Source organism: Leptonychotes weddellii, chromosome 5 (genome assembly GCF_054177405.1).
Source record: "Leptonychotes weddellii isolate Sample4059 chromosome 5, ASM5417740v2, whole genome shotgun sequence".
Lineage (NCBI taxonomy): Eukaryota > Metazoa > Chordata > Mammalia > Carnivora > Phocidae > Leptonychotes > Leptonychotes weddellii.
Genome location: NC_138373.1, coordinates 141,923,736 through 141,948,610, shown reverse-complemented (window position 1 = coordinate 141,948,610; position 24,875 = coordinate 141,923,736). Strand labels below are relative to the sequence as shown.

Genomic DNA, 24,875 nt, shown 5'->3' with positions numbered 1-24,875 from the left:
ATGATTACTCTAAAAGAGATTTGTGCATCTAATTTCTAGTATTGCTGCTTGGTTACACACATTTCTATATCATCATCTCTCTTGCTTCAATTCCAGGACAAAGTTGGCAGTACTAGGGAGCAGGGTAGCTGGATAGACAACTCCAGAGGCAAGCAAGCAAATAAACAAACACATATTAAAACCCCTTCCTGGGAAATCAGCTATTTACCAGATAGAGACCTTTAGTAAATATGAAAAATTTGGCAAATCTAACCACAAACACTACTTATAAGATTGATATAGGAACCAAACAACATTCTGCAGCTATAAAAAAACTTTTCAGAACATTTCCAGATTGTTGCCAAAAAATTCAGGCAATCTGAGAAAAATATTAAGGTTACATTGCTGTGAAAAATGTTCTTACTGGTGATAGTCTTGAAGCTATTAACTGAATATACTTCAACTAATTCGATAGAGGACTAATTAAAGTGCTGAAAATGTACTAATATCCAGGCATGACCATTTTCAATAGTTTTAAGTGAGTTGGCCTTACAGTAAAAATCATACCTCTGTTCTGAAGAAGAACACTCAAATGCACAGCACCAGCGTCTCATCCTCAATCTCATTGACTAAGAGTATGCATGGGATATTCATACTCCTGTCCAACAAACATGGTAAATGGAAATACAAATCTATGTAGATGACCACTGTCTATATGATCAACAGCTAAGCCCACCTGGAAATTCAGTTGTTCATTCTACAAGTATTTATTAGGAGATTACCACATGCAGCTCTCTGCCAAACACTGGAAGAAATGAGCTAAGGGGACCAAAGAGGTGTTAAGACATGGTGCCTGACTGTCAGAAAACTTACAACCTGTTAGGGAAAGGAGTGAACCACTAATACGTGATTTAGTAACAAAAGCAATAGGTCCAAGAGAAATCAGGAAGAGGAAGGGCAGATGAAAGTGAGCTAAGACAGTCAAGCGGAAGCTGCACAGAGGAGTGGAACCTGAATTGACTGGTTAAAGAACAATGAGATGGGCTGAGGGCTGGGGGAGGGTGAAGGGCAGGGAGGGACACTCTAGTCAGTGCTGGAGAACAGGTCTTACTGCACCTGTCAATCTTGTCTATGCTCATGCAAGCCTTCCTTCTCAGCCAGGGAAATACACACAGCCATGATTATTGTGTCTACCTTTTATTTAAGCATTTTCTTTGAAATTTCCCTGACCTTGATGAAAGTGAGAAATAGTTGAAGAGGATTGTGTATTAGGAAATAACTTCCAACCACCTACTTTATTTAGGGATGTCACTTTGTATCATAAACTGATTTGCTTCCTAGTCTTGTAGAGTAAATATAAACATGGTGGTTTATGTGGTTGGGCACGTGACTACCTGTGGCCATGGCCTTGCTTAACTTCTGCAAATGTCAGAAAAAGTGAGGCTAATTTCAGGATTCCCTAGTCATCTAGCCTTGCTCTTTCATCATACTGTGTTCTGCATATAGAAAAGAGTTTTTCTTGATTGGTTGACTGGTTGATTTTAACCATTTTCTCATTTAAGCATACAGATATAATATGATGACTTTTCACATCAAGGGTCAGGCGCAGGCTTTGTTTAAACATTAACAGCTTGCCCTCTGGGATTAAATCATCTCCTTTTTTGGTTGAGCCTTACAGCCTAGTCCAACCACCTTTCCAAATTTGGAAACAGGGGCGTATGCCATTGGCCTTGTAGAGAATAATGTTACAATAGCTTCAGCCAGGATGCCTAAACATCCTTGAACCCATCTCATGGAAGGAGTTCTAGGAGTTTGCACTGTCTGCATTCCATAAACAAATAACCTTCAGACTGTAGCCCACGTGGCCAGGATTAGTATTCATGTTACTATCCATGGGAGCCACTGAAGGTCAAGGACAAAGTGAGGGCACTAACATTGTGTGTTCATTTATGAGAATGTAAGTTCAAGGTAGCTGAAGAAAAGAGGTCCAGTGTACTGAAAGAAAGAAAAAAGTATTTACTAATGTATAGGAGACAATAATACCAGAGGAATTAGGTAATGAAATATGACATAGTAAGACCAAAGAAATACTTAGCATAATTTTGAGTAGCATCCAAAACAAAGAGAAACATCTTATTGCAATCAGGAAAAAATTGACTATTCCAAAATTTAAACTATGTGATTCAGTTCACAAATAAAAGATGAACGCTTACAAATGATGATACAAACATATAGGCAGAATTGTCAAATCTACCCCTGTGAAAACTTTCTTTTGTGGAAGAGTAATGCTCCTTAGCTTGGAACAGTTGGTCAGTAATGACAATGACTTCCTCCATGGGGAGACAAAGGAATGAATATTTCATGGATCCACAGCAGTACATGATAAAGATTATTCATTTTTTCAGATTGGACTATCTTCATATAAAGTAAAAATAGAATAATATTATAGTGATAAAGGAGTTTTCCAATTCAATAAGGAACAACATAATGTTTGCTTAAGGTTGTACTGTCAATACATATAAGCCATTATGTAAGTCTATGCAAATACATAGTGCTACAAAATGAGATGCTAGCCTTCAAAATTACTAGTGGAACCTGGAAGAGTTCACACAGTAACACAAAAACAGTTCATTTTTTAAAAAAGTTATGTGTAATCCAGATAACTTTCCAGATTGGTGTAATCCCCAAAAGACCAGACACCTCTTTTCCTTCACATGCATGTAACTTGCAAACTACCAGTTAATTTGCTGACATCTCAACAAATGCTTGTGATGTTTTTATCATTGTTGTTTTTCTTTTAGAAATGTGTATCATTAAAACTGATTCATTATGCTGACTGGTTGGTCATGCAGATAAGATGCAAACAAAGAACTCTAAACCACACTGATGAAAGGTAATGCAGAGTTCTATGGGACCACCACGGCAATCATTACTGACCTCTTTCTGCTTCTAATTTTGTTGAATTCAGCTTGTTTTCCCTCCCTCCAACTCACCTTTTGCTGGTGTAGTTCCAGCCTCCTTCTCTTTATTTGGTTCTGTGTGGAAAGTACAAGCACATTTTTAAAAGTGTCTTAAAGAAAGCATTTTATTGTGTGATGAGCAATGGGTGGAAGGTGGGAGAGAAGAAATTAATGACAACAGAAGAGATCATAAATGATGCTACATATTCATTCATTATGCGATACATGGGTTATGAATTTGGGAATGATAATGTAGAATCACATTGAACTTTTAATAAAAGCAATGAATAAATCTGATCACTTTTGAAAAAAGTATACATAGAAACATGCAATACAGATTTTGTTAAAATATACTTAGCTATACTGGGACTATGTTAAACACACTGGTGTGGAAGTGAGTATAAAATGTGGATTACTTCATTTTAGACCTCAAACGGGACTGATTTTTTAAGGAAGCTTGACGCATGTAATGATTCCAATTGTTTGAACTTCTAGTTAATATTATAGTAATGAGCCAGGGTATAAAATCTGTAATTGTCCAGTAGTTTCAGGGAAAATATTTTGGTGCACGTACTAATCTTCTAGGTTGAGTTGAGTGGCAATAAATGCAACCTGAGAGCAGTAACATCCGATTTCATCAGCTGAGAGAGACCATCTAGCTTACTTCTCTCTGTCCAGAATCATATTAATTTAGATACCTGCAAATGGCATCTGACTTGTGATACATGTAGGAGAATAATTATTTTAAGCATGAATTCTCTCTCTTTCTTGGATTGATGAACAGAGGTCTGAATCTCAGTTAACTAATAACTATTTTAGCAGAGTTTGGGAGGAGACTTATTTAACAACAGGAGGTCAGTATTATACAATGAATATGAAATATGCCTATATGCCATAATAAGGGAAACTTTAGAGTGGCCGAATGACAGCCACTGATCTGAAGAATAGAAGGGAAAGGTTATGTCTGTAATGACCTGTAGGTTCTCAGTGTACTCAATACTGTCAAAAATAAATTGGTATGTGCAAGGAGAACACATACCCAAGAACATCCTAAGAAGAATGTCACACATCTATCTTGGCTAAAGGGAAACTAAACTGAGCTTGTCCCTGTTTGAACTCACATGGTGCTGGGCCTCGTTCATTCATTTATTCTGACACATTTGGACACATTCAATATTCTTCTATATTGTTTAAGGGTTTTGAGTATGTGAATCTAGTATTCTTGGCTGGACAAACGGGCTCTTGTGAACAGTCAGATTTCTCAAAGTGCTCTCCTGAAAATGATCTCCAGGATGGAAAAGCTTCATAATCCCCTTATAAATGTTCATGCAAAAAGATCACCAGCAAATGAGGCCTAGTTAGTTTCTGCTTTCAGCTAGACTGTGATCCACAGTGACCTCTCACCCCTTTTCATCACACCATATTGTCAATTCAAGAAACCCTGCATTAAATCACAGATGGCCTTGTGAGGTTCTCCTAGTATTGTCTTGTGTTTCAATATGGTGGTTGTATTATACTGAGGTGTTCTCCAGGCCGTATTTTATCTTCTACTTGGTTGTAAGCGAACAGAATCCAGGGAAATGTTTTCCACTTAGAGTTCCAATCCTGTTCTCTTCCTTAGGTCTATGTGAACGCAAAAGCGGACTTCACCTGCTGTGCAAAGTAGTAATGCCCACTGTCACTGAGCATTCCCTCTACCGCCCAGGAGTTCCCTACAACTCTTTATGCCTTGCTTTTTTGTTGCCACCTGGTGGACAACAGGGTACTAAGAACTGGAGGAGTGGAGCCTCAGAGGCCACCAAACTGTCCTGGAAACTGTTTCTCCAGATGCTTGATGGTGACATAGTTCAAGTGGGCAGAGGGCTGCTCATCTTCCAGGACTGAGCTGGAATGCATTCCCTACTCTCACAAGAAAGATGTGGACTTTGTTTGCCTTTAGCTCTATGTGAAAAAGTGTTGCAAATCCTTCATCCCCTTGGAGGCTCAGGCTCCACAATGCTAAAACATGGGCATAACAACAACTTCGGCGTCACTAGAAGGGTTTCATAAGTGTATGACATGCCATTCAAATCAGTTAACATGAGAGGGCTATATAAACACAATGCATTATTGTTATTATTACTACTGTTATTATTATTATAAACTTATGACAAGTGTGGTCATCCAACTTCTCCATAGGAGTTAGGTTAAAACTCAGCTTCAGTGGAGGCCAAATCATGCTGGGATAGACGTTCTGTATCTGTGGCCCAGACACATGAAGTGGTATTTTTACTCACCTGGGGCTGGGGCTGGGGCTGGGGCAGACACTTCATTTTCTGGAAATGAAAAGAATAATGGAAGTGTTAGTCTCACTTCTCACAGGCAAAAGCTATTTTCCACAGCCCTAGACTGCACTCAACTCCAGGCAGCCAACTCACCTGTACTGACAAGAGGGATGGAGCAGGAAAAGCATCAACCTGTGACCAAGTCACACTGCCTTTTGGTGTATGGTGTGAGGTGGGGATTTAAATGGTATTCTATAGACTTCCATGGTGTGCTGATGGACACAGCATAGGTAAAATGGGGATCCGGGGTGTCCTTGCCAGTTAGTTATCCCCTCAGGCAGCAGGCAGAGCATTTAACGGCACTGAGCCTGTTTTCCTTTTCTGGAAAAGTGGACACGACACCCATCCCATATGCATAGGTTGCAAAGTACTCACATCCTGTAGAGCCTAAGGTGAGGATGGTGCTTGGTAATGAGAGCCCGCTTTCCCCAGAGAGCAAGGACACTGCAGCATCTCTTATCATGAGGCCAACCACTGCTCATTGAGAAACAGAATCAACCCCTCTCCCAGTCATTTCTGGGAGTGCACACACCTGGAGTAGACTTCTTTCCTTTTTAAAAAATATTTTATTTATTTATCTATTTATTTATTTGAGAGAGAGAGTGCATGAGAGGGTGAGGGGAGGGGCAGAGGGAGAAGGAGAGAATCTCAAGCAGACTCCACGCCCAGCATGGAGCACAGTGCAGGGCTTGACCGCACGACCCTGAGATCATGACCTGAGCTGAAATCAAGATTTGGAAGCTTAACCGACTGAGTCTCCCAGACACTCCCTGGAGTAGATTTCTATCCACACTTATCCAAATTTTTGAGAGCTTTGGTTTTGAGGTTTTATATCTGGCTTTGGATATCCAGAATTATAGAGCAGTCTGGCAGTGAATTCTGTTAAAGAAACTTCTGTTAAAGAATATACTATGTCCAGGGCACCTGGGTGGCTCAGTCGGTTAAGCGACTGCCTTCGGCTCAGGTCATGATCCTGGAGTCCCTGGATCGAGTCCCGCATCGGGCTCCCTGCTCAGCGGGGAGCCTGCTTCTCCCTCTGACCCTCCCCCTTCTCATGAGCTCTCTCTCTCTCTCTCTCATTCTGTCTCAAATAAATAAATAAAATCTTAAAAAATATATATATACTATGTCCAAGTAGCTAAAGGCATATCCCATGACCAAAAGGCATGGAATTTCCTCTGTTGAATCCCCATGGATTCCCTGAACTGGGAATTAGTGACCTGTGTGTGAATCAGCTTCTCCTACTCTACGGCAGTTAATGAAGGTAATCTCTTTTAAACTTATTTTCTGCTTGATAAATAAATATCAAAGAAAAGTTTTCATATTATAAGCACATGTGGGATCCCAGGAGCTTTGTCTTTGTCCAGATCTAGGATTTTCTACTTATTTTCCCCACAGCTGGCTCTTTCCAAGCAAAGAGGAAAATAGCTCACAACAAACAGTTTAGCCCAAAGGTTATCACTATGCATAGTCCAGGCAGGCTGGAATGAACATGAAAGAAAGAATGGACTGCACCCCAACAGAAATCAAGAAAGGAGGAACACAGGACTGTCAGGATGCCACAATGTCTCCTTCCATCACAATTTTTGTGTGTGTGCTGGGTATAAACTCCAAATTAAACAACAACAACAACAACAAACTATTTTCATTCAGATGACCATAAATATGTTGCTATTTACTAAAGAGGGAGAAAAATATAAAACCAAAGGAGAGAAAACTTATAACCTTATGGCAGAAGGTAACGTGGCAGGAGCAATGTAGTTTGAAGATATAGTGAAACAAGTGTCCCTTGGATGGCATCAAGGGAAATGCTTTAGTTTCTTCACCACGTCATGGGAAGGATCTGTAGTGCCAGGTCAACCAGAAGACAAAACCCTGGGCCAAAGCATTTTATTTTCAGAGATCTGAGTGCAGAAATGGAAATCTAATGTTGACTCCTTGGCTTTGGGTGAGTTGTTGCAGCACATGGATATCAGAATACAGAGAGCAAGAAGCCAACTTCTTTGGCATACTATCTTTTGGACAGGGTCATTGTTGCCTAATGCCCGAGGACCTCTGCCTGGCTCTCCCTGCAGACAAGTTTCTCTGCCCTATAGCTGCAAGGATTACTTAATGCCCCAACTGTGTTTCATCCTGTTATTCTACCAGACAGGGTCTCTCTTACCTATTTGGTTAGGTTTACACTCTTTAGGTTCACATTCAAAGCCATTGCCAGTGGGCACTTCCTCCTTCCCTCTCCTTAGCCCACCCTGGTGGCCCCCTCTGTTCTAGAGCTAGTTTCTTTTTTCAACTTCTGACCTTTCTGCCCCTGAGAAGAGTGATGATCTTCTCCTCAACAGACCTTTTGTTTATTCTCTGAATGTGGTTGTGTCAGGTAGACCTCAGTTTGAATCCTGACTCTACACCTTATTAGTTGTATAATCTGGGGCAATTCCTTAATCTCTGTCAGCCTTAGTGTCCTCATCTGTGAAATAAAAGCAAGGTGCTAATCTAAGTAAAGTGTAAGCACAGCTCCTGCGTGTAGATAGGGCTCTATAATTTACAGCAATAACTACTACTGTTATTTTGTCAGTCTTGGTCTATCTTTTTGATACTTCTCTGAGGATTCCCAAAGCTAATTTTCCCTTCTGTTCCCCTCCCTTATTCTCTTGGCATTCTGGACCACATGATAATATACTCTTCATTCATTAATTATTTTAAAATTATTTTCCATTTATCTCAGTGTATCTATGTTTCTTTTCCCTCCCAAATGAGTAAGGAAGGACAGGGATCTTTCATTTCCTTTCCTATCTCCCTAGCACCTCACTTTATTGTTGGAAACACATTAAATGCATAGTGAATTGATAAAAAAGAATTCAAAGGGCTTCATTGGTGATTGTGTAGGGACTATCACATTGGCCATGATTTCTCAGCATCTATGTAAACAAAAGCCCATTTTCGTAAGGGAAGCTGTGGTTACTTAAAATCCTGTTTTGGAAGTAAGGCCAAGGGTGAAATCTAATCAAATAAATAAAAGAGAATTATTCTGGATACTGAAACTGTAAATGTGTTCTGAATGTGAATTGTCCATTTCCATTGTGTTTGTAGCCCCAGTGTTCTATGTAAAAGCCCCCAAACCAAAACAAAATGAGATCTTAAAGGGCTTAGTTCAACTTCCAAGAAATCCACAGAACTGCCGATCATTAACAGCCAACTGTATTATAGTCAGAACTACAGAAATATTATAGGATATTAATGCTGGTATTTTTAGAATATTTGCAGGAAGTGGAAGTAGGAAAATACATGCCTGCCTAGTATGGAGGCAGAGCCAGAACTTTTCCTTCTTAAAATCATAGAAACCCTGTTTCTTTATAGCTAGTGGAGGAATAAATAGGTAACAACTACTTTTGGCACCCACTGCATGAAGGGCGCAGTGTATGTTAATGTATGTTCATTCTTATCATCCTTACTACTCTCTGAAATCAGTGCTTTAATCATCCCCATTTTGCAGATGGGAAGTGAGGCCCTCCGAGGTCCCGCAGCCCATGAAGGGTGGAGCCAGGCTCTGCCCCCCATCTGCCTGACCGAACCTGGGCTTTGCCACATGGGGCTGCATTTCCCTTCTTAGCTGTCATACTTGGTGGAGGCAGAAGTGGATTGATGGACTTTTCAGAATTGGTTGGTCTTATCGCCATGGCCACATAGCCTCCAAAGGATGTTGTCCTATCTGTAGGAGTGGAATGTGCCTCAAGTTCCTTTCCTATGCAGTGGAAACAATAGCATAACCTATCTTAAGAGTTGTTGGCAGAAACGGATGAATTCCTGTGGGAGTAGGGAAGGTGGTAGACACTATATACACTTTAATCTCTCTTTCTATGGTTATCATTGTTACTGTCACCATTTTACTCTGACACACCTGGGAGAACGACACTCCTGTTTTTCCACACGCCACTCACTAGAGATTTGCTTTATTTCTAGGTCTGTGGCTGCATCATGTTAGAACATGCTTGGAATTGGGGTGGGGGCTGAGGAAGCAGAGGAGGTAGGCCCTTCACTCCCCTATGGTAATAATAATTGATGTTTGATGAAATTTACATACACTGTAGATAAATTGACCAGCCAGTAAAAAGATGAACTCGCAATAGTTTTCAAGGCATTTGAAACAAAGAATTCCAGCTGTCCTAGACCTGGAGAAATAGGAGAACTGGAACAGTAAAGGCCATGCATTAAAGGAATTAGACTGAAAATGCACGATTGCAGGTACGTCTCAGGACCCCAAAGCATCTCCTTTTGCCTTAAAGGAACTGCTCTTGCATTTCTCTTACTCCAAGGCATCTTTTGTCACCGACAGGTTCTGCCATGCCCAGCTTCACCCACGCCTCTAAGAGCCATTTGCATGTACCCCAGATTCATTAGCTGCCTCTATGACAATGATTCATTTATAACGATTTCCACAGTACCCACTGAATGGGGACTGTAGGAAGAAGGACCCGGCAACAGGAATTCATTGAGCATAAATCCATTATAAATCTCACAAGAGTGGGCATTTATAAGATGCCTGTGTGTAAGAAGCTCACAGGTTGGGGCGCCTGGCTGGCTCAGTCAGTGGAGCAAGCAACTCTTGATCTTCGAGTTGTGAGTTCAAACCCCACGTTGGGTATAGAGATTACTTAAAAAAATTTTTTTAATTAAAAAAAAAAGAAGCTCACAGGTAAATTAACTACTCTTTTCTATCAAGTTAGTCACGAAACCAGGTGGCTTTGCACTCTCAAAACATTCGAGACTCACAACATTTGTAGTTCCTCTAGTGCCTCTGAAATTGCTGTGCGCATAGGAATCACCTGGGGTTTTGGTCAAGTGCAGATTCTGATCCTGGGGGTCTGTGGCAGCTTTCAAGTTTCTGCATTTCTTTTTTTTTTTTTAAAGATTTTTTATTTATTTGACAGAGAGAGATACAGCGAGAGAGGGAACACAAGCAGCGGGAGTGGGAGAGGGAGAAGCAGGCTTCCCGCGGAGCAGGGAACCCGATGCGGGGCTCGATCCCAGGATCCTGGGATCATGACCTGAGCCGAAGGCAGACGCTTAACGACTGAGCCACCCAGGCGCCCCAAGTTTCTGCATTTCTAACAGGCTCCCAGGTGATACTGATGTTGCCAGTCCACAGCCCACACTGAGCAGGTAGGCTCAGACTATGCCCTAAATATCACCTGATCCTGTCCCATTTCAAACGTGACTGTGAATGTTAAAGGGTCTACAGTACATGGGGACTTCTCCTCTCCGATCACAAGCTTCTTGAGGACAAGGCCTGTCTCCTCCTCCTTTTTCAAATTCTGCACAGCAGGTGCTCTATAAATATAGTTGACCGGCAGGCTGTTCCTACCCGCACAAAAGCCCCTTCTCCTCGCTGCCAAGAAATCAAGAACCATCCACTGGCTCTCCCAGGGCAGCTTTCTTCATCCGCGTTACCCACAGGGAACACTATGTCTCCCATTGGCGACCCTTCTGCTGGCTGAATGCTGAGAGGCATTCGCCCCACCCCATCATTTCTAACAAGGGCAGGAGAGCAATCAAGCTGGAGTTTTGGCCCTCAGTGCCCATACAACTCTTGCCTTTCTAAGGAATTCCCCCTTTCAAAATCTGGGCTGCATTGCTTAGCAAGTAACCCTCAATCAGCCGTGCCACCTCCACGGTCAACTAGCTTAGCCCTGTCCAAACGCTCAGGAGGCACCCGGCCTTGGGGAGCTCTCCACGTCTTTAGATTTAGAGCAAAAGGTTTTTTATTGAACGGAGGCCCTGCTATGCTTGTGCTTATTCAAAAACCCAAAGGCAAATTTTGTAAGACTTTTGTGCCAGGTGAATAAAGTCGGGTTTTTGTCTCCCTCTTCCATCCTCCCCTATGGTCTTGATTAGGAAACACACAGATAGGATGGACTAAAGGATATATAAGTTGCTGTTTTAAACTTCTTTTTAATAAAAGGAAGAAACTCGGAAACCCAGAAAATAATAAGCCCAAGGAAATATGTTTTGGGACAACATAAAAACTAACTAGATTCTGAACCAGCAAGTAAAGCTACCTCCTTCCTCCTTAGGCAAGGGCGGCTGTCCTTTGATCCTTTCTAGTTCACAGATATAGACTTTCTCTTCCTCTGCAACACTGAAACGCGTTCAAAGGGCTTGATCTATTTATGGTGGATTTTTCCTATGACCACCTACTGTAAAAAGCACAGGTATGCTACCCATGGCATGCCTGCACCGAGAGTGCCAGAGCATTCTAGCTGCAGGGCGCTGGTCGCAGCTAGCAAACAGACAGCCCATATGTGGCCTTGGTGCTCTGCTGGAAGACCAGGAACCCAGGAACTCCATAAGTGGTTTGGCTTTCTCCGATGCAGTCCATTCCTATTTTCCACGATCAAGGGTTCCATGGTCAGTAAATTGAAGGAGGGGAAAAAAATCTTCAGTCTTAGGAGGCATTAATAAACCTGTATGTGTCTCCACACCAAAATGATATAAACATCCCAGCTCTCTCCTTCCCTTGGGCTCACGGGCTCATATAATACATTGTTTGACCTACTTAAAAATATTTTATGGGCCCTCAGGTGCATTGTAATTTAGCCTTTTGCTAGCTTGGAGAGCATGATTACAACATATGAATATGTTGTATGGCATGGAAAAGACAGGAAGAACTTATAATAACGGTTGTTATCACTGAGTGGTAGGATTATAGGCCTTTTTTTGTGGCTTTCTTCTTGTCGCTTTCTTGGGATAAAATAAATGTGCTAAAGGCATGCTTTGGTGATTTGGTGTGCAGGAGAAGACTGTTGTTCCTAACTATTATTTATTCTCAAAGTCGCACTCTTGGTTTGAAATAAACTACGTGAATCCTTTATTTTTGTGAACATTGTGGTGAATGAGGCTCTATCTGGCCAACTCTTGTTTTTGTCATTTTTGGTAGTACAGCAAATTATCTTTCTTCTTAGGTTAAATAGGCTAAACACTGTCTGGCATATCCCCTGTTGATAGTGGGGTTTGGCACTGTGTGCATGTGGCAGCCTAGACCTCATAGGCCCAGCACAATGGAAACTGCTTTAATATAAAACATTATTTGCATGGAGGTGTTAATAATGCTTAGGAGAGGTTTTGGTTATATGAATTATAAGCGTCACCAAAAATATCAGCAAACACAATGACAATGCATTTGTACTTGTCATATTTCTTATGCATCAAAATCTAGATTTTGGACATAAATGAATGTTTAATGTAACATTTTCACAGTTATATGCTTAATTTGTCCCCTATTCTATTCATTATAGGCTGTGGGTGTGGATATCTTATACCTTGGGATTTAGGAAATTAGACATATTTTTAGAGGCAATTCTTTACTGATTTATAATAGTGATTCCTAAAGTATGGTCTGGGATCCTCAAGAGCTCCTGAGACTTTTTTGGGGAGTCTATAAGGTCAAAACTATTTTCATAATAATGCTAAGACATTATTTGCCTTTTCACTCATATTCTCTCACGAATATGCAGAGGATATATAATGTGTGGTGACATCAATGCTCTGAAACTAATAGAACGGGTACTGTGTATTTTTATGTTTTAAAAATTTATCAATTTTAGGGATGCCTGGGTGGCTCAGTCGGTTAAGCGGCTGCCTTTGGCTCAGGTCATGATCCCAGGGTCCTGGGATCGAGTCCCACATCGGGCTCCTTGCTTGGCGGGGAGCCTGCTTCTCCCTCTGCCTGCCTCTCCCCCTGCTTATGTTCTGTCTCTCTGACAAATAAATAAATAAAATCTTTAAAAAAAAATTTATCAATTTTAATTTCTAACATAGTAAAATTGATGGATATAATGCACGTAAAAAAACACATTTTAGTTTCTCAATAATTATTAAGTGCCAATGTATCTGAGACCAAGTTTGAAAAACATTTAGAATTTATAGTAAATCTTCTTAAAAAATTATTTTGTGTCTGTGCACTTTAGAAAAAATAAACTCATGTCACATGCTCCATTTAGGAAAAATCTGTAGCCTTAATTAATAAAATGAATGAAGCAGTCAAAATAAAAGCCATAAACTGATTTGGTGGGCTGAAATATAACTTATTTTCCTTTGTGTACAGTACCCGAGACAAAAGGGCAATATTGTCGAGTACCACCGCCCCTACTCAGAATTCAGCTATCTAGCCAACCTCACTTGTCCAGATAACAGCTGCTGACCAGCCAATTTAGAAGGGTCTCCAAAATGCAAATTTGGATTTGTCTCCCGCTCCCCAAGCCCTGTGCACTGAGAGTGCAAGTGCTTTTCTCATAAGAGAGCCCACCCAGGTCCTCAGCAAGCCTGGGAACTGGGACTAGAGTGAGGCAGGCCAGGGGCCAGATTTAAGGACGCACTCACTCACAAGTGCCAATCCAGCACTTGCACGACCCTGAGAGTGAGTGCCTCCTTAAACGTGATGCCGCAGGTGCCCCATGGACACTCCACAGTGCAGCCCCACTCAGGGGGATTAAAGACCTTGCCTTGGGTCCACAACAAACAACAAAGAAAAGAGAGGGCAGCTTCACATACTGACGACAAGAGTAATAAAAGAAGACAGCAGACTTGTAGCAAGGGATGAAACAGGAGGGCTATGAAAAACTGGCCACAAATTCAAAATACAAGTAATATGAGCTCATTTAATACAAAAGCAAATAATCTGGGCTCTCAGGATACACTAACTGACATTTATAATTTAAGACACAGTTAAGTTATAGGCAACTGTCCTTTGTTTTTAAGAGCAAGGAGTAATATGTTGTATTTTTGGTATGTTTCTATCCAAATTGGTTGAAATAATAAGGTTCAAGAGCGAAATAAACTCTTAGATATCCAAGGAAACCAGCTGTTTCAGAATTCTTCAGTCAGTTAAATCCATATTTATTTAATGTGGCTAAATATTGCCAGACCGTATTTTAAGGTTCTGAAGAGATGAAGTCCAATTGTGCATCAAGTATGCAAATTTTCAATGACTCATTATTCAGCTTGATGGAATTTCCCTGAACCCACAGGATGTTTTCCCCCTCCTAGTCAAATTGTTCTTATGTCTTTCTAATTACACATGTTTCAACTTCCAGATGTCATTCCACACAGAAAGAGGATTAATATATGGTTAGAATTGCATAGCAACGGACAGCTTCTCACCCTTAACATGGGGCTTGCTAAGATCTGATGAACTGTCTCTTTTGCGTTATTCTTACCACATCTTGAAGTAAGAATCAACAGGGGTTGGAGCGGCATAGATGGGGGTGGTGGTGTGGGAAAATCTCTACTCAGATGAAAAAGTTTAAAAATTTAGCACAGGTCACAAGGAAATTATTGCAAAAGTGATTCGAATTGTTAACAATGTCCCCTTCTAGTCCCTGATTATGCCTCTCCCAGGGGTCTGTTCCTGGGCAGACCATCAGCATAATCACACCACTCTTCTGTGGTTCTATGGTTATCAGATAAATCCCCTAAAGGCCTTGCCCCGAGGCATTGCTGGGCCTCAGATTGGGTGACTTTTTAAAAATAGAGGAAGGACAGGCCTGCTGCCAGGTGGGGTCATAAAAATAAAATTCCACAGCAGTAAACACAGTGGCAGTCAATCAATCACATCCATATGCAGTTATGGAGAGTTCTTTATGTGGATATCCCAGAAATATTCAGACCTGAGGAAGACCCCACCTGCTAAAAGCACCCCTGGTGGGGAGAGAAATCTTAATGTTCCACAAACCCAAGCCTTTCAACCTTTGGGGGTGGATACAGTTACACGGTCAACTGTGCAGGGTGACTCTTTCATCTAAGTGGGAAAGGCCATGCTCCCACAATGGAACAGTGAAGAAACAACTGGTTATCTTCATCTGTTTAACAACTGGAGACCCTCAGCTGGACATGGCATATTTCAGTGGGAACACAACAGAGTCTCTGGAGTACAGACCTCTTATTTGATCTGGGCTTCTGTGGGGGAAAGCGAAGATGATTCACAAGTAAACAAAGGAAATGCTCATGGTGTTGGTAATGATGGCTAGGATAATAACAGCAACTGTTTGGGAATGCATTCTAAATATTGACAATATTTATTAAATAAATATTAAGGAAAAGAGCAGGCGTTGTTAGGTACCTTACAGTGGTTGTTACGGGTTGGTGGAAATGCCCTCAAAGTTTAGGTGAAGAGGAAGGCACTTAACACCTTATGCTATATTCTGAGTTTGCTGTTTTAGAAGGAATATACTTAAGTTCTTATGTGCTAGGTCCTGAACTTTTTACCTTATTTATCTTATTTCCTTTGTGCAAAGACCTAATGGGTTAGGTACTATTATTATTCATATTTCACAGAGGAGGAAGCTGAGGCGTATGAAGTGTAACTAACTCAATACATGGTGCAGCAGGAATTGGAACAGTCTAGAATGTTCTATGAATAGTACACTTTGTTTATGTCACTACACTTAATAATGAATATTAGTTAATATGCATAAGGAAAAAGCCAAAATGCAGACTATATGCAGAACAACTCTAAGGACATCTAATTTAAAAAAAAATGAGAAATTAAAATGAAGAATTATACAAATAGGTGAATTTTTAGTCATAAGTAGAACATTCTGTTGCAAGATATAGAAAATTTTATTACATGCAAAAACTGATATTTAATAAAGCAAAGAATTCCTGAGGAGTTTTAAAAAGAGATTTGATACTATTTAGAGGGAGAGTTGGATGATTTTAGAGGGGAAAAAAAACACCCATTTTCTAGCCTCGGTTCTTGTAAATATCTACAGTACAAGTCAAAAAAATGAATAAAACAAAATTATAAGATCTAACATCTGACATATTAAACATAACTTTAGGTGTTGTATTGATGTGCCAAATTGGCCCATAAAAAGATTCCTAAGGGAGTGTAAAAGGGCAAAAGACTTATCAAAGTGGATTTCAGACTTGAAAGGCATAATGAAAGTCAGATTACAGTTAGCTTTTTATGAACTCATTTTAGAGAGAGAAGTAAGCATGTGATTAAATGATCCTGGTTTGCCAAATCAACCACTTCCCGCCCCAGTCTGATGAAATCTAAAATTTTACTCTGGAAATGCATAAAGAATTCATTGCCCATAACACAGGAGTGGAAAACCCGTAAATAATCTGCCCCGTGAATGGGAACATCCTGAAATTCGGCTTGTTGTCTATAGGCGAGGCTGTCCAAAACAAATATACTTTTCATAAATTAAACCTGGGCCTAGCCACGCAGAAGAGGGAAGACAATATTGTCACTTCGATAGTTTGGGCCTGTCTTTATAAAAAGCTGTGGGGACCGAAGCCCTGTTCTCTCTCGTTATGAGACAATTTGCCTATTTAGAGGAAGTTAAATGGTAAATTCTTTTTTACAGTTTCATATTCTTTAATTACTACACTTTCAAATTTGAGGAAACTGCTCTCAAGTAAACAATGGCTACTTCATGATTACCCTAACCAGGAACACTGTAAATCAGGAATTGCCTTTCTGCATATTTTTTAGGTTTTCCTCGGGTGTCATAGGGCTGGACCAACAAGGACTCCAGAAAAGACATCTGTTCCTGTCAAGAACTGACATGGAATAAAAACAAAGAAAGAAGACATGGCCATATCCCCTCAGGTAATAAAATAAAAATTTTCTGCTTATTTTTGATTGCTCGAGCTTTCTTTAATCCTGTTCTTTATTACCTAACATATCCAAGTATGTCTAGAGATGAGGTCTAGAATTACCAGAAGTCATAGGTTGCCAAGAATATTTTGTGTCTCTTAATATAGTTTTCAAAGACTAATTAGGGAGGAGTGCAGATAAAAATAGTAATTATTAACAATCATAAAAATTCTTCTCTATGTGTGCATAAAGAGCCTACAAGTAAATTTTAGAGAAAGTAATTATAAGAAATTTCAGCAAAAATAACAAAAATGTTTTCTAGGGCAGTAAAAAACCACAATACTTATTTTGTTTCATGGCAGTTTCATCCCACAACTCTCTAACATTTTAAAAAGGGATATATTTGCTTACAAAAGTATTGCAAAAACATTGTTTTCATATTTGTTCAAGTTTCTACAAAGACCATTTGTTTAGGTATCGTGCCCGTGCATTTCTTAAAAGTGACTTCAGCCTGGGTGGTTTCTTCAGCGTTCATGTCGGATTCAGAGATCCTTTGAAATTGCTATAAATAAGGAAAGTGTGAATTGTGTGTCCATAAGGGACCTAATATAAAATGTTTCAAGGCATGTCTTGTGTCCAAAATGAAGGGAGTCATTGAGGGAATGGAGGCTTGTAAGTGCTTTCCTTCTTTTGTCTTAGGTCCCTCAGACGCACTGGAGAGCCCAGCATTTTCCTTTGTTCATTTCAGGAACTCTCTTACCACTGACTTTGCTGGGCTTTGAAAGGCCTGGGGAAGACTTCTTCAGATTTACTGGATGAGAAGCAAGGATACAACTTGTTTTTCCAAAGTTTTTTTAAAGCGATATATTTAGGGCGCTTGAGAGGAAAGAATTGGCCAGTCCTTTATTTATCTTCCTAACAGGTGCAGCCCAGGCAGTCATAAAAGCAGGCTACTGAAAAAGAATGATTTTGCCAAGTATTAAGCCTCTCTGGTGTGCATTTGCCCCAGAGTATTCCTTCTCACTCATTCCTCTACTCACAGCAGAGAGCTCAGATCTGCCCCACTCATCTCCTGTACAGTGTGGCAAAATTTTTTCAGGGGGAAAAACATCATGGTATTCATTCATACAACTTCTTTATTCCTCAGCCAAATCTACAACTTGGCCTAAATGAACCATTTCAAATTTGGAGGAAAATCATTGCCCTTGATCAGATAGCTCCTCCCTCTTCTCCCATTCTTTCCCTTTCTTCCTCCAAATTAACTTTCCCCCAATTTGAATGAAAGGTCATATTCTATATGTGAGATGACATTTCCCCTCCCAAAATTTATTTTGCTCTTTGAAATAGGCCATCTAGTCTCATGCAGGTAGAACTTGAAGGTCAAGGAGCAGATCTGAGAGGGAGGTTTGCCAACACCAGGTCACCTTTTCTGTTGATGACTAAGCCTTGGGCGATGCTGAGGAATAAGCAAGAGGTAATGAATCCTGCTCTACATTCAGATAGGTTTGGGGTAGAAGTTTAAAATGTGATGAAATCTCTAGGGACCAAGAAGGAAGATAAAGCAAGGGAAAAACTCCTATGGACTGAAAGAAAGTTTTCCTCCTATTACCATGTTCCCATCCATTCCTACTGAAAAAAGCCAAGATAGTTTTGACAGATAGATCTTGTATGTTGACGTGACAAAAGAGTCCATAGCAACGATGCCGTACCTTTGATTCCTGGAGTTATCAGAATGGTCCCTTAAAGTCACGGTCATAAATGAACCTATGTTTTGTCATATGTTTGAGTTTTCAAGAAGAGATCTTACATGGAAGATGAGAAGGCTACAGTGTCTCTCCCAAGGTTTTATGAGTCACACCCAAGCACCAAGGAGAACTTATGCCTTTTCCATACAAGTGAGGTACATGAAGGGCCTGATATATCACAGAACAAAAAGTGAAACTCGTGTTAAGTCCTCAACTTGGTGTTTTTTTAGAAGATAATTTTTCTAAGTCCTATAGATTCTGACAGTTAACAACTGTCTAAGTGTATTAAAGAACCAGATTTTAATGATCACATACTGCAGAGATAGAATTCTGAGGAAATCATTTTTGTGGGTTGAAAAGCCATTCATAGTATTTTTAAACTAAGAGATTCTACCACAGAAGAATTTTCTAATTTCTAATTAGAAATTTTTTAATTTCATGTGGATAAAAATCACTTTTTGACAGGAAAGGAGGAATTTCTAGTGAAAGGTGATTCCTTTACATAGTAGAACCCAGAGGCAATTAACCATGAGGGCTTTTAGAACAGAATCCCAGAGACTAGCTAACATTAAGTGCTCGATTAATAGTTCATACATAAATACATGTATTGGTAAGGCATTCTGGGAGATTCCCACAAATCTGAAACTTCCGCCCACATCCTGTTACTCTTTGATTAGAATAACTTAATTTTGCTAGGCCTCAGGTTCTGCATGAATCCCCAGTGTAAGACAGGCCTTTTATTTCAAACTGAAATACAGATACTATAGTTCTCTAATGAATAAATATACAATTGATGAAGGTGGAAAGGAGGGCAATGGGAAGTGGTTACTCCTTAAAAATAAGGCTTTCTTTCTCCAAAAGGGGTTATTGAGCCATCCAGAATATTTTCAAAAGCCTAAGTCAGGACTGTTGACTAGTGACTTCCATTAGACTTCCTCCTTGATGTCCAAAGTTACACCTGTCCTTCCTCCACCTCCTCAGAAGATTTTTGTTCTCCCAAGACCTAACATGAAGCTCCCAGAATTCGGCCACTGTAGGTTGGGAGGCGGTTAAGAGAGACATCTTTTACAGGTGCTGAAAGCTCAGCCTCTTTTGAGGAGTTGCCATGTCCTCCTGGATCCTAGGCATGTATCCTATCAAGATTCCCTGCAAGTGGTGATGTCCTTCCTGGGCATGGTTCTCCCAGCTGGAGAGGAGATATAAGGAGATCTATAGGGACTGGAGGAATCTGTTCCCTGGGAGTGTTTCTGCCCATAGTTTAGAATGTCTCTGACTCTTAATCTCAGGAAACAAAGTGAGGGTTCCTGGAGTGGAGGGGGTGGGAAGGATGGGGTGGCTAGGTGATGGACATTGGGGAGGGTATGTGCTATGGTGAGCACTGTGAATTGTGTAAGACTGATGAATCACAGACTGTACCCCCACAACAATTAATATACTATATGTTAATAAAAATAAAATAAAATAAAATAAAATAAAATGTCTCTGAAGAGTTGGTTTGGTGGCATGTTTTATTCTTGAGGCTATCATCCAGAGGGACATTTTTATGGAACAAAACCACCCCGGTGAAAATGAAATCAGTTAGGAGAAGGTACAAGAACCAGAATAGTTCCTGAATTGCATACTCCTTAGTCCTTAAAGGAAACACTATTAAAAGGCAATGATTTCACCAGGAAAATTGTGTAAGGGGCAGTTCCTTTAAGAATCAGTTCTGCTGATAAGGAAATAAACAAACAAACAAAATCCCTGTACTTCCTCAAAAGATTTTAAATATATCAGTAACCCTCTTTTTATCCGTACTACCCACCATCCAAATTTAAACTAATTGAAGAATCTATGAGTATAAAATTACTGTCCTGGGTGGGGGGACTCCAACACAGAATATCAACAGTGTTTTTATGGCAAAAGATGATCATGGGGATTTTGGCATCTGTATTGATTAATTCAAAAGGAAAAAATAAAAAAAATTTTGGGGGGGATGCTGAAGTTAAAGATAGATCTTCCTCTTTGTAGCTCTAAAATTTCATTGTCTCTAAAAGCAGAGTGGGGGGGGGGCGCCTGGGTGGCTCATTCCTTAAGCGTCTGCCTTCGGCTCAGGTCATGATCCTAGGGTCCTGGGATCGAGCCTCGCATTGGGCTCCCTGTTCTACGGAAGCCTGCTTCTCCCTCTCCCACTCCCCATGCTTGTGTTCCCTCTCTCGCTGTGTCTCTCTCTGTCAAATAAATAAATAAAATCTTAAATAAAATAAAATAAAAGCAGAGTGGGTCAGATTCAGTTGTCAGACAAAGAGTAAAACTTCATCACATCTAGGAACCAGAATAAGTTAATTAGCTTTATAGGCTCTACAGTCTGCCATCTTATTTATTAGTTTTTCAGCTTGTCATTTTCAATGGAGCGTTAAAATAACACATGCAAATTCATCCATTAAATGCAGGATAATTAAAACAATATTCTGTCCTTAGTCAGGAAACAGAATGCATTTCATCCAAATAAGCCCTGAAGAGGCTAGTCAAGTGACAGATCAAATAAAAAGGACACTTAATACACATGTAAATCATTTGCATTACAAATAAGACACTTTAGCAGGGGTTGGACTCACTGCCTGATAGTTGGGATTAAGTTCCCATATTAATGCATGCATTTGGTGTGGTTATTTCGGGTGGAAGACTTCATCCATCAATGCCCTCCACCACTAAGTAAAGCCAACCTGTAAACTGATCACCACAGCCTGTCAACACTGGTTACTTAATTACATAAAGAAAATATATTTCAAAGACTTTTGGTAATTTGGGTAGTATTTCAACTTTAGGATCAATGTCTAGGATCTTTTTCAAGGTTCTTCAAAACAATGGTTAAAAGCAGTTTTAAGAATTAAAATTGAAAATACTAAATACTATTTTTATGCTTCCTGCTCTTTTTTTTTTTTGCTTTTATTTGCAGAAGTCAAAAATAAAGATTCAGTAAGCACTAATGAAGACTAATATGAATGAAATAATATTTTAAAAAGAGATTTCCATTAAAAATTAAACTCAATGTACTTGTGCTGTTAATTTGTGTTTTTCATTAGTTATTTTAGTAATTTCTAATTCCAATTTATTTATGTTGCTAATTAGTTTTTAAATATTGATTTTTTCATAGAAAGGAGAAACTACTTATTGGAGGAAGCATTCTTCTAGTGAAGAATATTATAATATTTTCAGTGTAATTACTTTTAAAAGGCTATATATTATGAATAAGTCTACAACAAAACTCATTAAAGAACACAATCTAGCAGTGATACTCAAAGACATTCTCTTTTACCCAGTTGTCTGATTTTGTTTTTTGCATGCAAGAATTTAACAATATAATAAGTAATGAAGTTTCAAAAACACTGATAAAAACAAAAAATACCTGCATCTGTGTATCTGTATATTTTAAATGTCTTTCCATGAAAAACTATAGCAAATCTGGAGATATTGTCATAAATTCTTTTTTGAAATCTTGATCAAATTTATTAACTAAGAAAGCACTGCAAGCCCCTCCCACCACCCACGAATTGCAAATACAGGGTGAAAAGTTTGTGACTGAACCTAAGAGAATATACTTGAAAATGCAATCTGTTCATCATGACCAATTAACTTCTTTACATGACGTTGTGAGGATCCCTTTCAACTGAATGATAAAATTATAATTTGATCATTTTAGTCAATATACCTTCATAAACCATCTGCATCAGATATATTTCAATCGGTTATACTCTTCCTATATTTTGCCTCTGGTCTGTTTATTCTAAAGGATCTTTTCCTTAAATCACAGTGATTCTATTATTTTTAGTCTGTTTAAGAAATAAACATATTTTATTAAAAAGCACAACAAAGAGATTTATGGATGAGTCTTACCCTCTTTCTTAGTGGGTTCTGGCATGACCACAAGAAAACGTTATTCTCCAAAGAGTTTGTTCCCCTCTGACAACGGTCGACAGAAACCCCACAAGCAGTCAAAGATGGTGCAGGTCAGTGTGACAAGCAGCTGGGGAGAAGTCCAGGGCTTTTATACTCTGCACGGCAATCATGTTGGCACCACCCTTTCTTCAACACAGGGATGCTGGAACTTGACAGCTATGAGGACCTTTCTCACATTTGTTGTCTGCACTCTGCCCTCTCGCCTACTGGAAGGAATCTCCTGTCCATCTCATGTGGCTATGAGAACACCTCTAACTTTCTAAATTCAGCTGCAGCTTCGTGTTCCTTCTTACTTTTCTCTTTCTGTCTGACAGAGGCATGTGTCAACTCAGGAGTGCAGAATGTTTGTCGGATGACAAAAAATTAAGTTAAAAATCATAATATGCTTCAACATACACCTTAATTTTCACTAAGATTATAAGGGGAAAAAAATATCTGTGTTTAGAGAACAATTTTATGCTCCCATTAGCTTTTCGTATACACCTGTTTATTGTTTTTAATTTTCTTTTTTAAAAGATTTTTTAAATTTATTTGAGAGAGAGAGAGTAGAGCGAGAGAGAGAGAGCATGAGTGGGGAGGAGGGGCAGAGGGAGAGGGAGACGCAGACTTCCCGCAGAGCAGGGAGCCTGTGAGGGGCTGGATCTCAGGACCCTGGGATCATGACTTGAGCTGAAGGCAGACGCTTAACTGACTGAGCTACCCAGGTGCTCTGGTTTTAATTTTCTTTCCCATTTTTATTAACATGTTACTATTAATTTGTCAAGCCAAATTTCTTTTTTTAAAGATTTTATTTATTTATTAGAGAGAGAGAGTGCACAATTAGGGGGAGGGGCAGAGGGAGAAGCAGAATCCCTGCTGAACAGAGAGAGCCCCACTTGGGGCTCGATCCCAGGACCCTGAGATCACGACCTGAGCTGAAGTCAGATATTAGACACTTAACAGACTGAGCCACCCAGGGTCCCTGTCAAGCCAAATTATACTGATGATCCTGTCTCATTTTCTTTTCCAAGAATAGCAAGTGTTTCTGTTGAGGAATACTTAGCGTTTACCTTTTTTCAAGAAATGTCCTTTAAAAAAAATTACAGGGCATATAAAAGAATGAAGTAATGATATACGCTACAACATGGGTGAGGCTTGAGCACGATATGCTAAGTGAGAGAAGCCAGGTGCAGAAGACCACAGTGTACAATTCCACTGATATGAAATGTCCATTTGGGCAAATCTATAGTCAGAAAGTCAATTAGTGGTTGCCAGGGGCTGAAGGGAGCTGGAATTGGGAGTCACTGTTAATGGATATGGAATTTCTTTGGGGGACAATGAAAATGTGTTCTAGAATTAGGTAGTGATGGTTGTACTACTTTGTGGATATATTAAAAGCCACGGAATTGTACACTTAAAAATATATGTACTGTGAGGAAAAACAGTCAGATAGACCAGTAGCCATTGTCTTGCTTCAGGATGGCAAACAGACACACAAATGTAACCTCACATATTGGCAGACTATATCAGATTTGGCCACTTTCTCCCAAAACTCTCATGGAACTGACAAAGAAATATGAACTGCCCCATGGTCAAACTAAAAAAGACACCTTGCTTTCTTTGTCTACATGCATGGCACCTCAAAGACCAGGACTCAAATTAGTTTATGTGACAAGACGACTGTTCACATATCTTTATTGGTATGTGTTTTTGAGATTATTTTCAAGGGACTTTGATTTGTACTGAACCAGCCACAGTGTCTCGTTTAATTTCCCTTGTGGCTGAGAGTGCAGCTGGTCAGACTTAGCTCTACCAAGCTCTGTGCCAAGCTAACTTTTCATATAAGGATGGAAACTCAACTTAGAACTCAATAGCATCATGCTTTAGCTATGTGGTGGGGAGGGGGAGGAAAGCCAGTTAAGGTCAGTGAACATCTTCTACAACGAAAAACTTTTTTTCAACCACATAGCGAGACTGGGCACTTGTTCTGCTTTTTAAGATATTCCTGTGCTCTTAGACATGAAACAGCTAAATGTCAGCCAGGAAACAGCAGATTCTATAATATAAAGTTAGAAGTGCCTTGAAAGATACAGTAACTTTTTTTCCTGAGTCTACCATGATAGTATCAGTTCACAGCTGAAACAAATTAAAGAGGCTAGAATCTGAAGTCAGACCCTTGGGTTCTATTTTTCAACCTACCATTAACCAGCTGAGTTACTCTAAGAAAGTCAGGTGGCCTTTCTAGGCCTCAGTTTCCTTCTGTGTAAAATGAGGGGCTGAAAAAAAAAATGACTTCTGAAGCCCCTTCTAGGTTTAACATCATGATTCTATATGAGTGGTCCCTAAAAAA

The 24,875-nt window shown here is 39.7% G+C and overlaps 1 protein-coding gene across 4 annotated transcripts in view; it reads right to left on the bottom strand.

Annotated features, from left to right (window-relative positions):
* The window catches only part of MYBPC1 (myosin binding protein C1), a 75,840-nt gene extending 53,166 nt beyond the window's left edge, over positions 1-22,674 (bottom strand). The window contains exons 1-3 of one of the 4 annotated variants that reach the window (XM_081822289.1): positions 22,484-22,674; positions 5,216-5,254; positions 2,973-3,014 (exon numbers count right to left, since the gene is read on the bottom strand). In XM_081822289.1, coding sequence (XP_081678415.1) covers positions 2,973-3,014; positions 5,216-5,254; positions 22,484-22,508 — 106 coding nt within the window. In that variant the 5' untranslated portion in view covers positions 22,509-22,674. The remainder of the gene's footprint in view (positions 1-2,972; positions 3,015-5,215; positions 5,255-22,483) is intronic. The other 3 variants (XM_081822291.1, XM_081822290.1, XM_081822292.1) reach the window with 3 other exon arrangements.
* Positions 22,675-24,875: the final 2,201 nt, after the last annotated feature.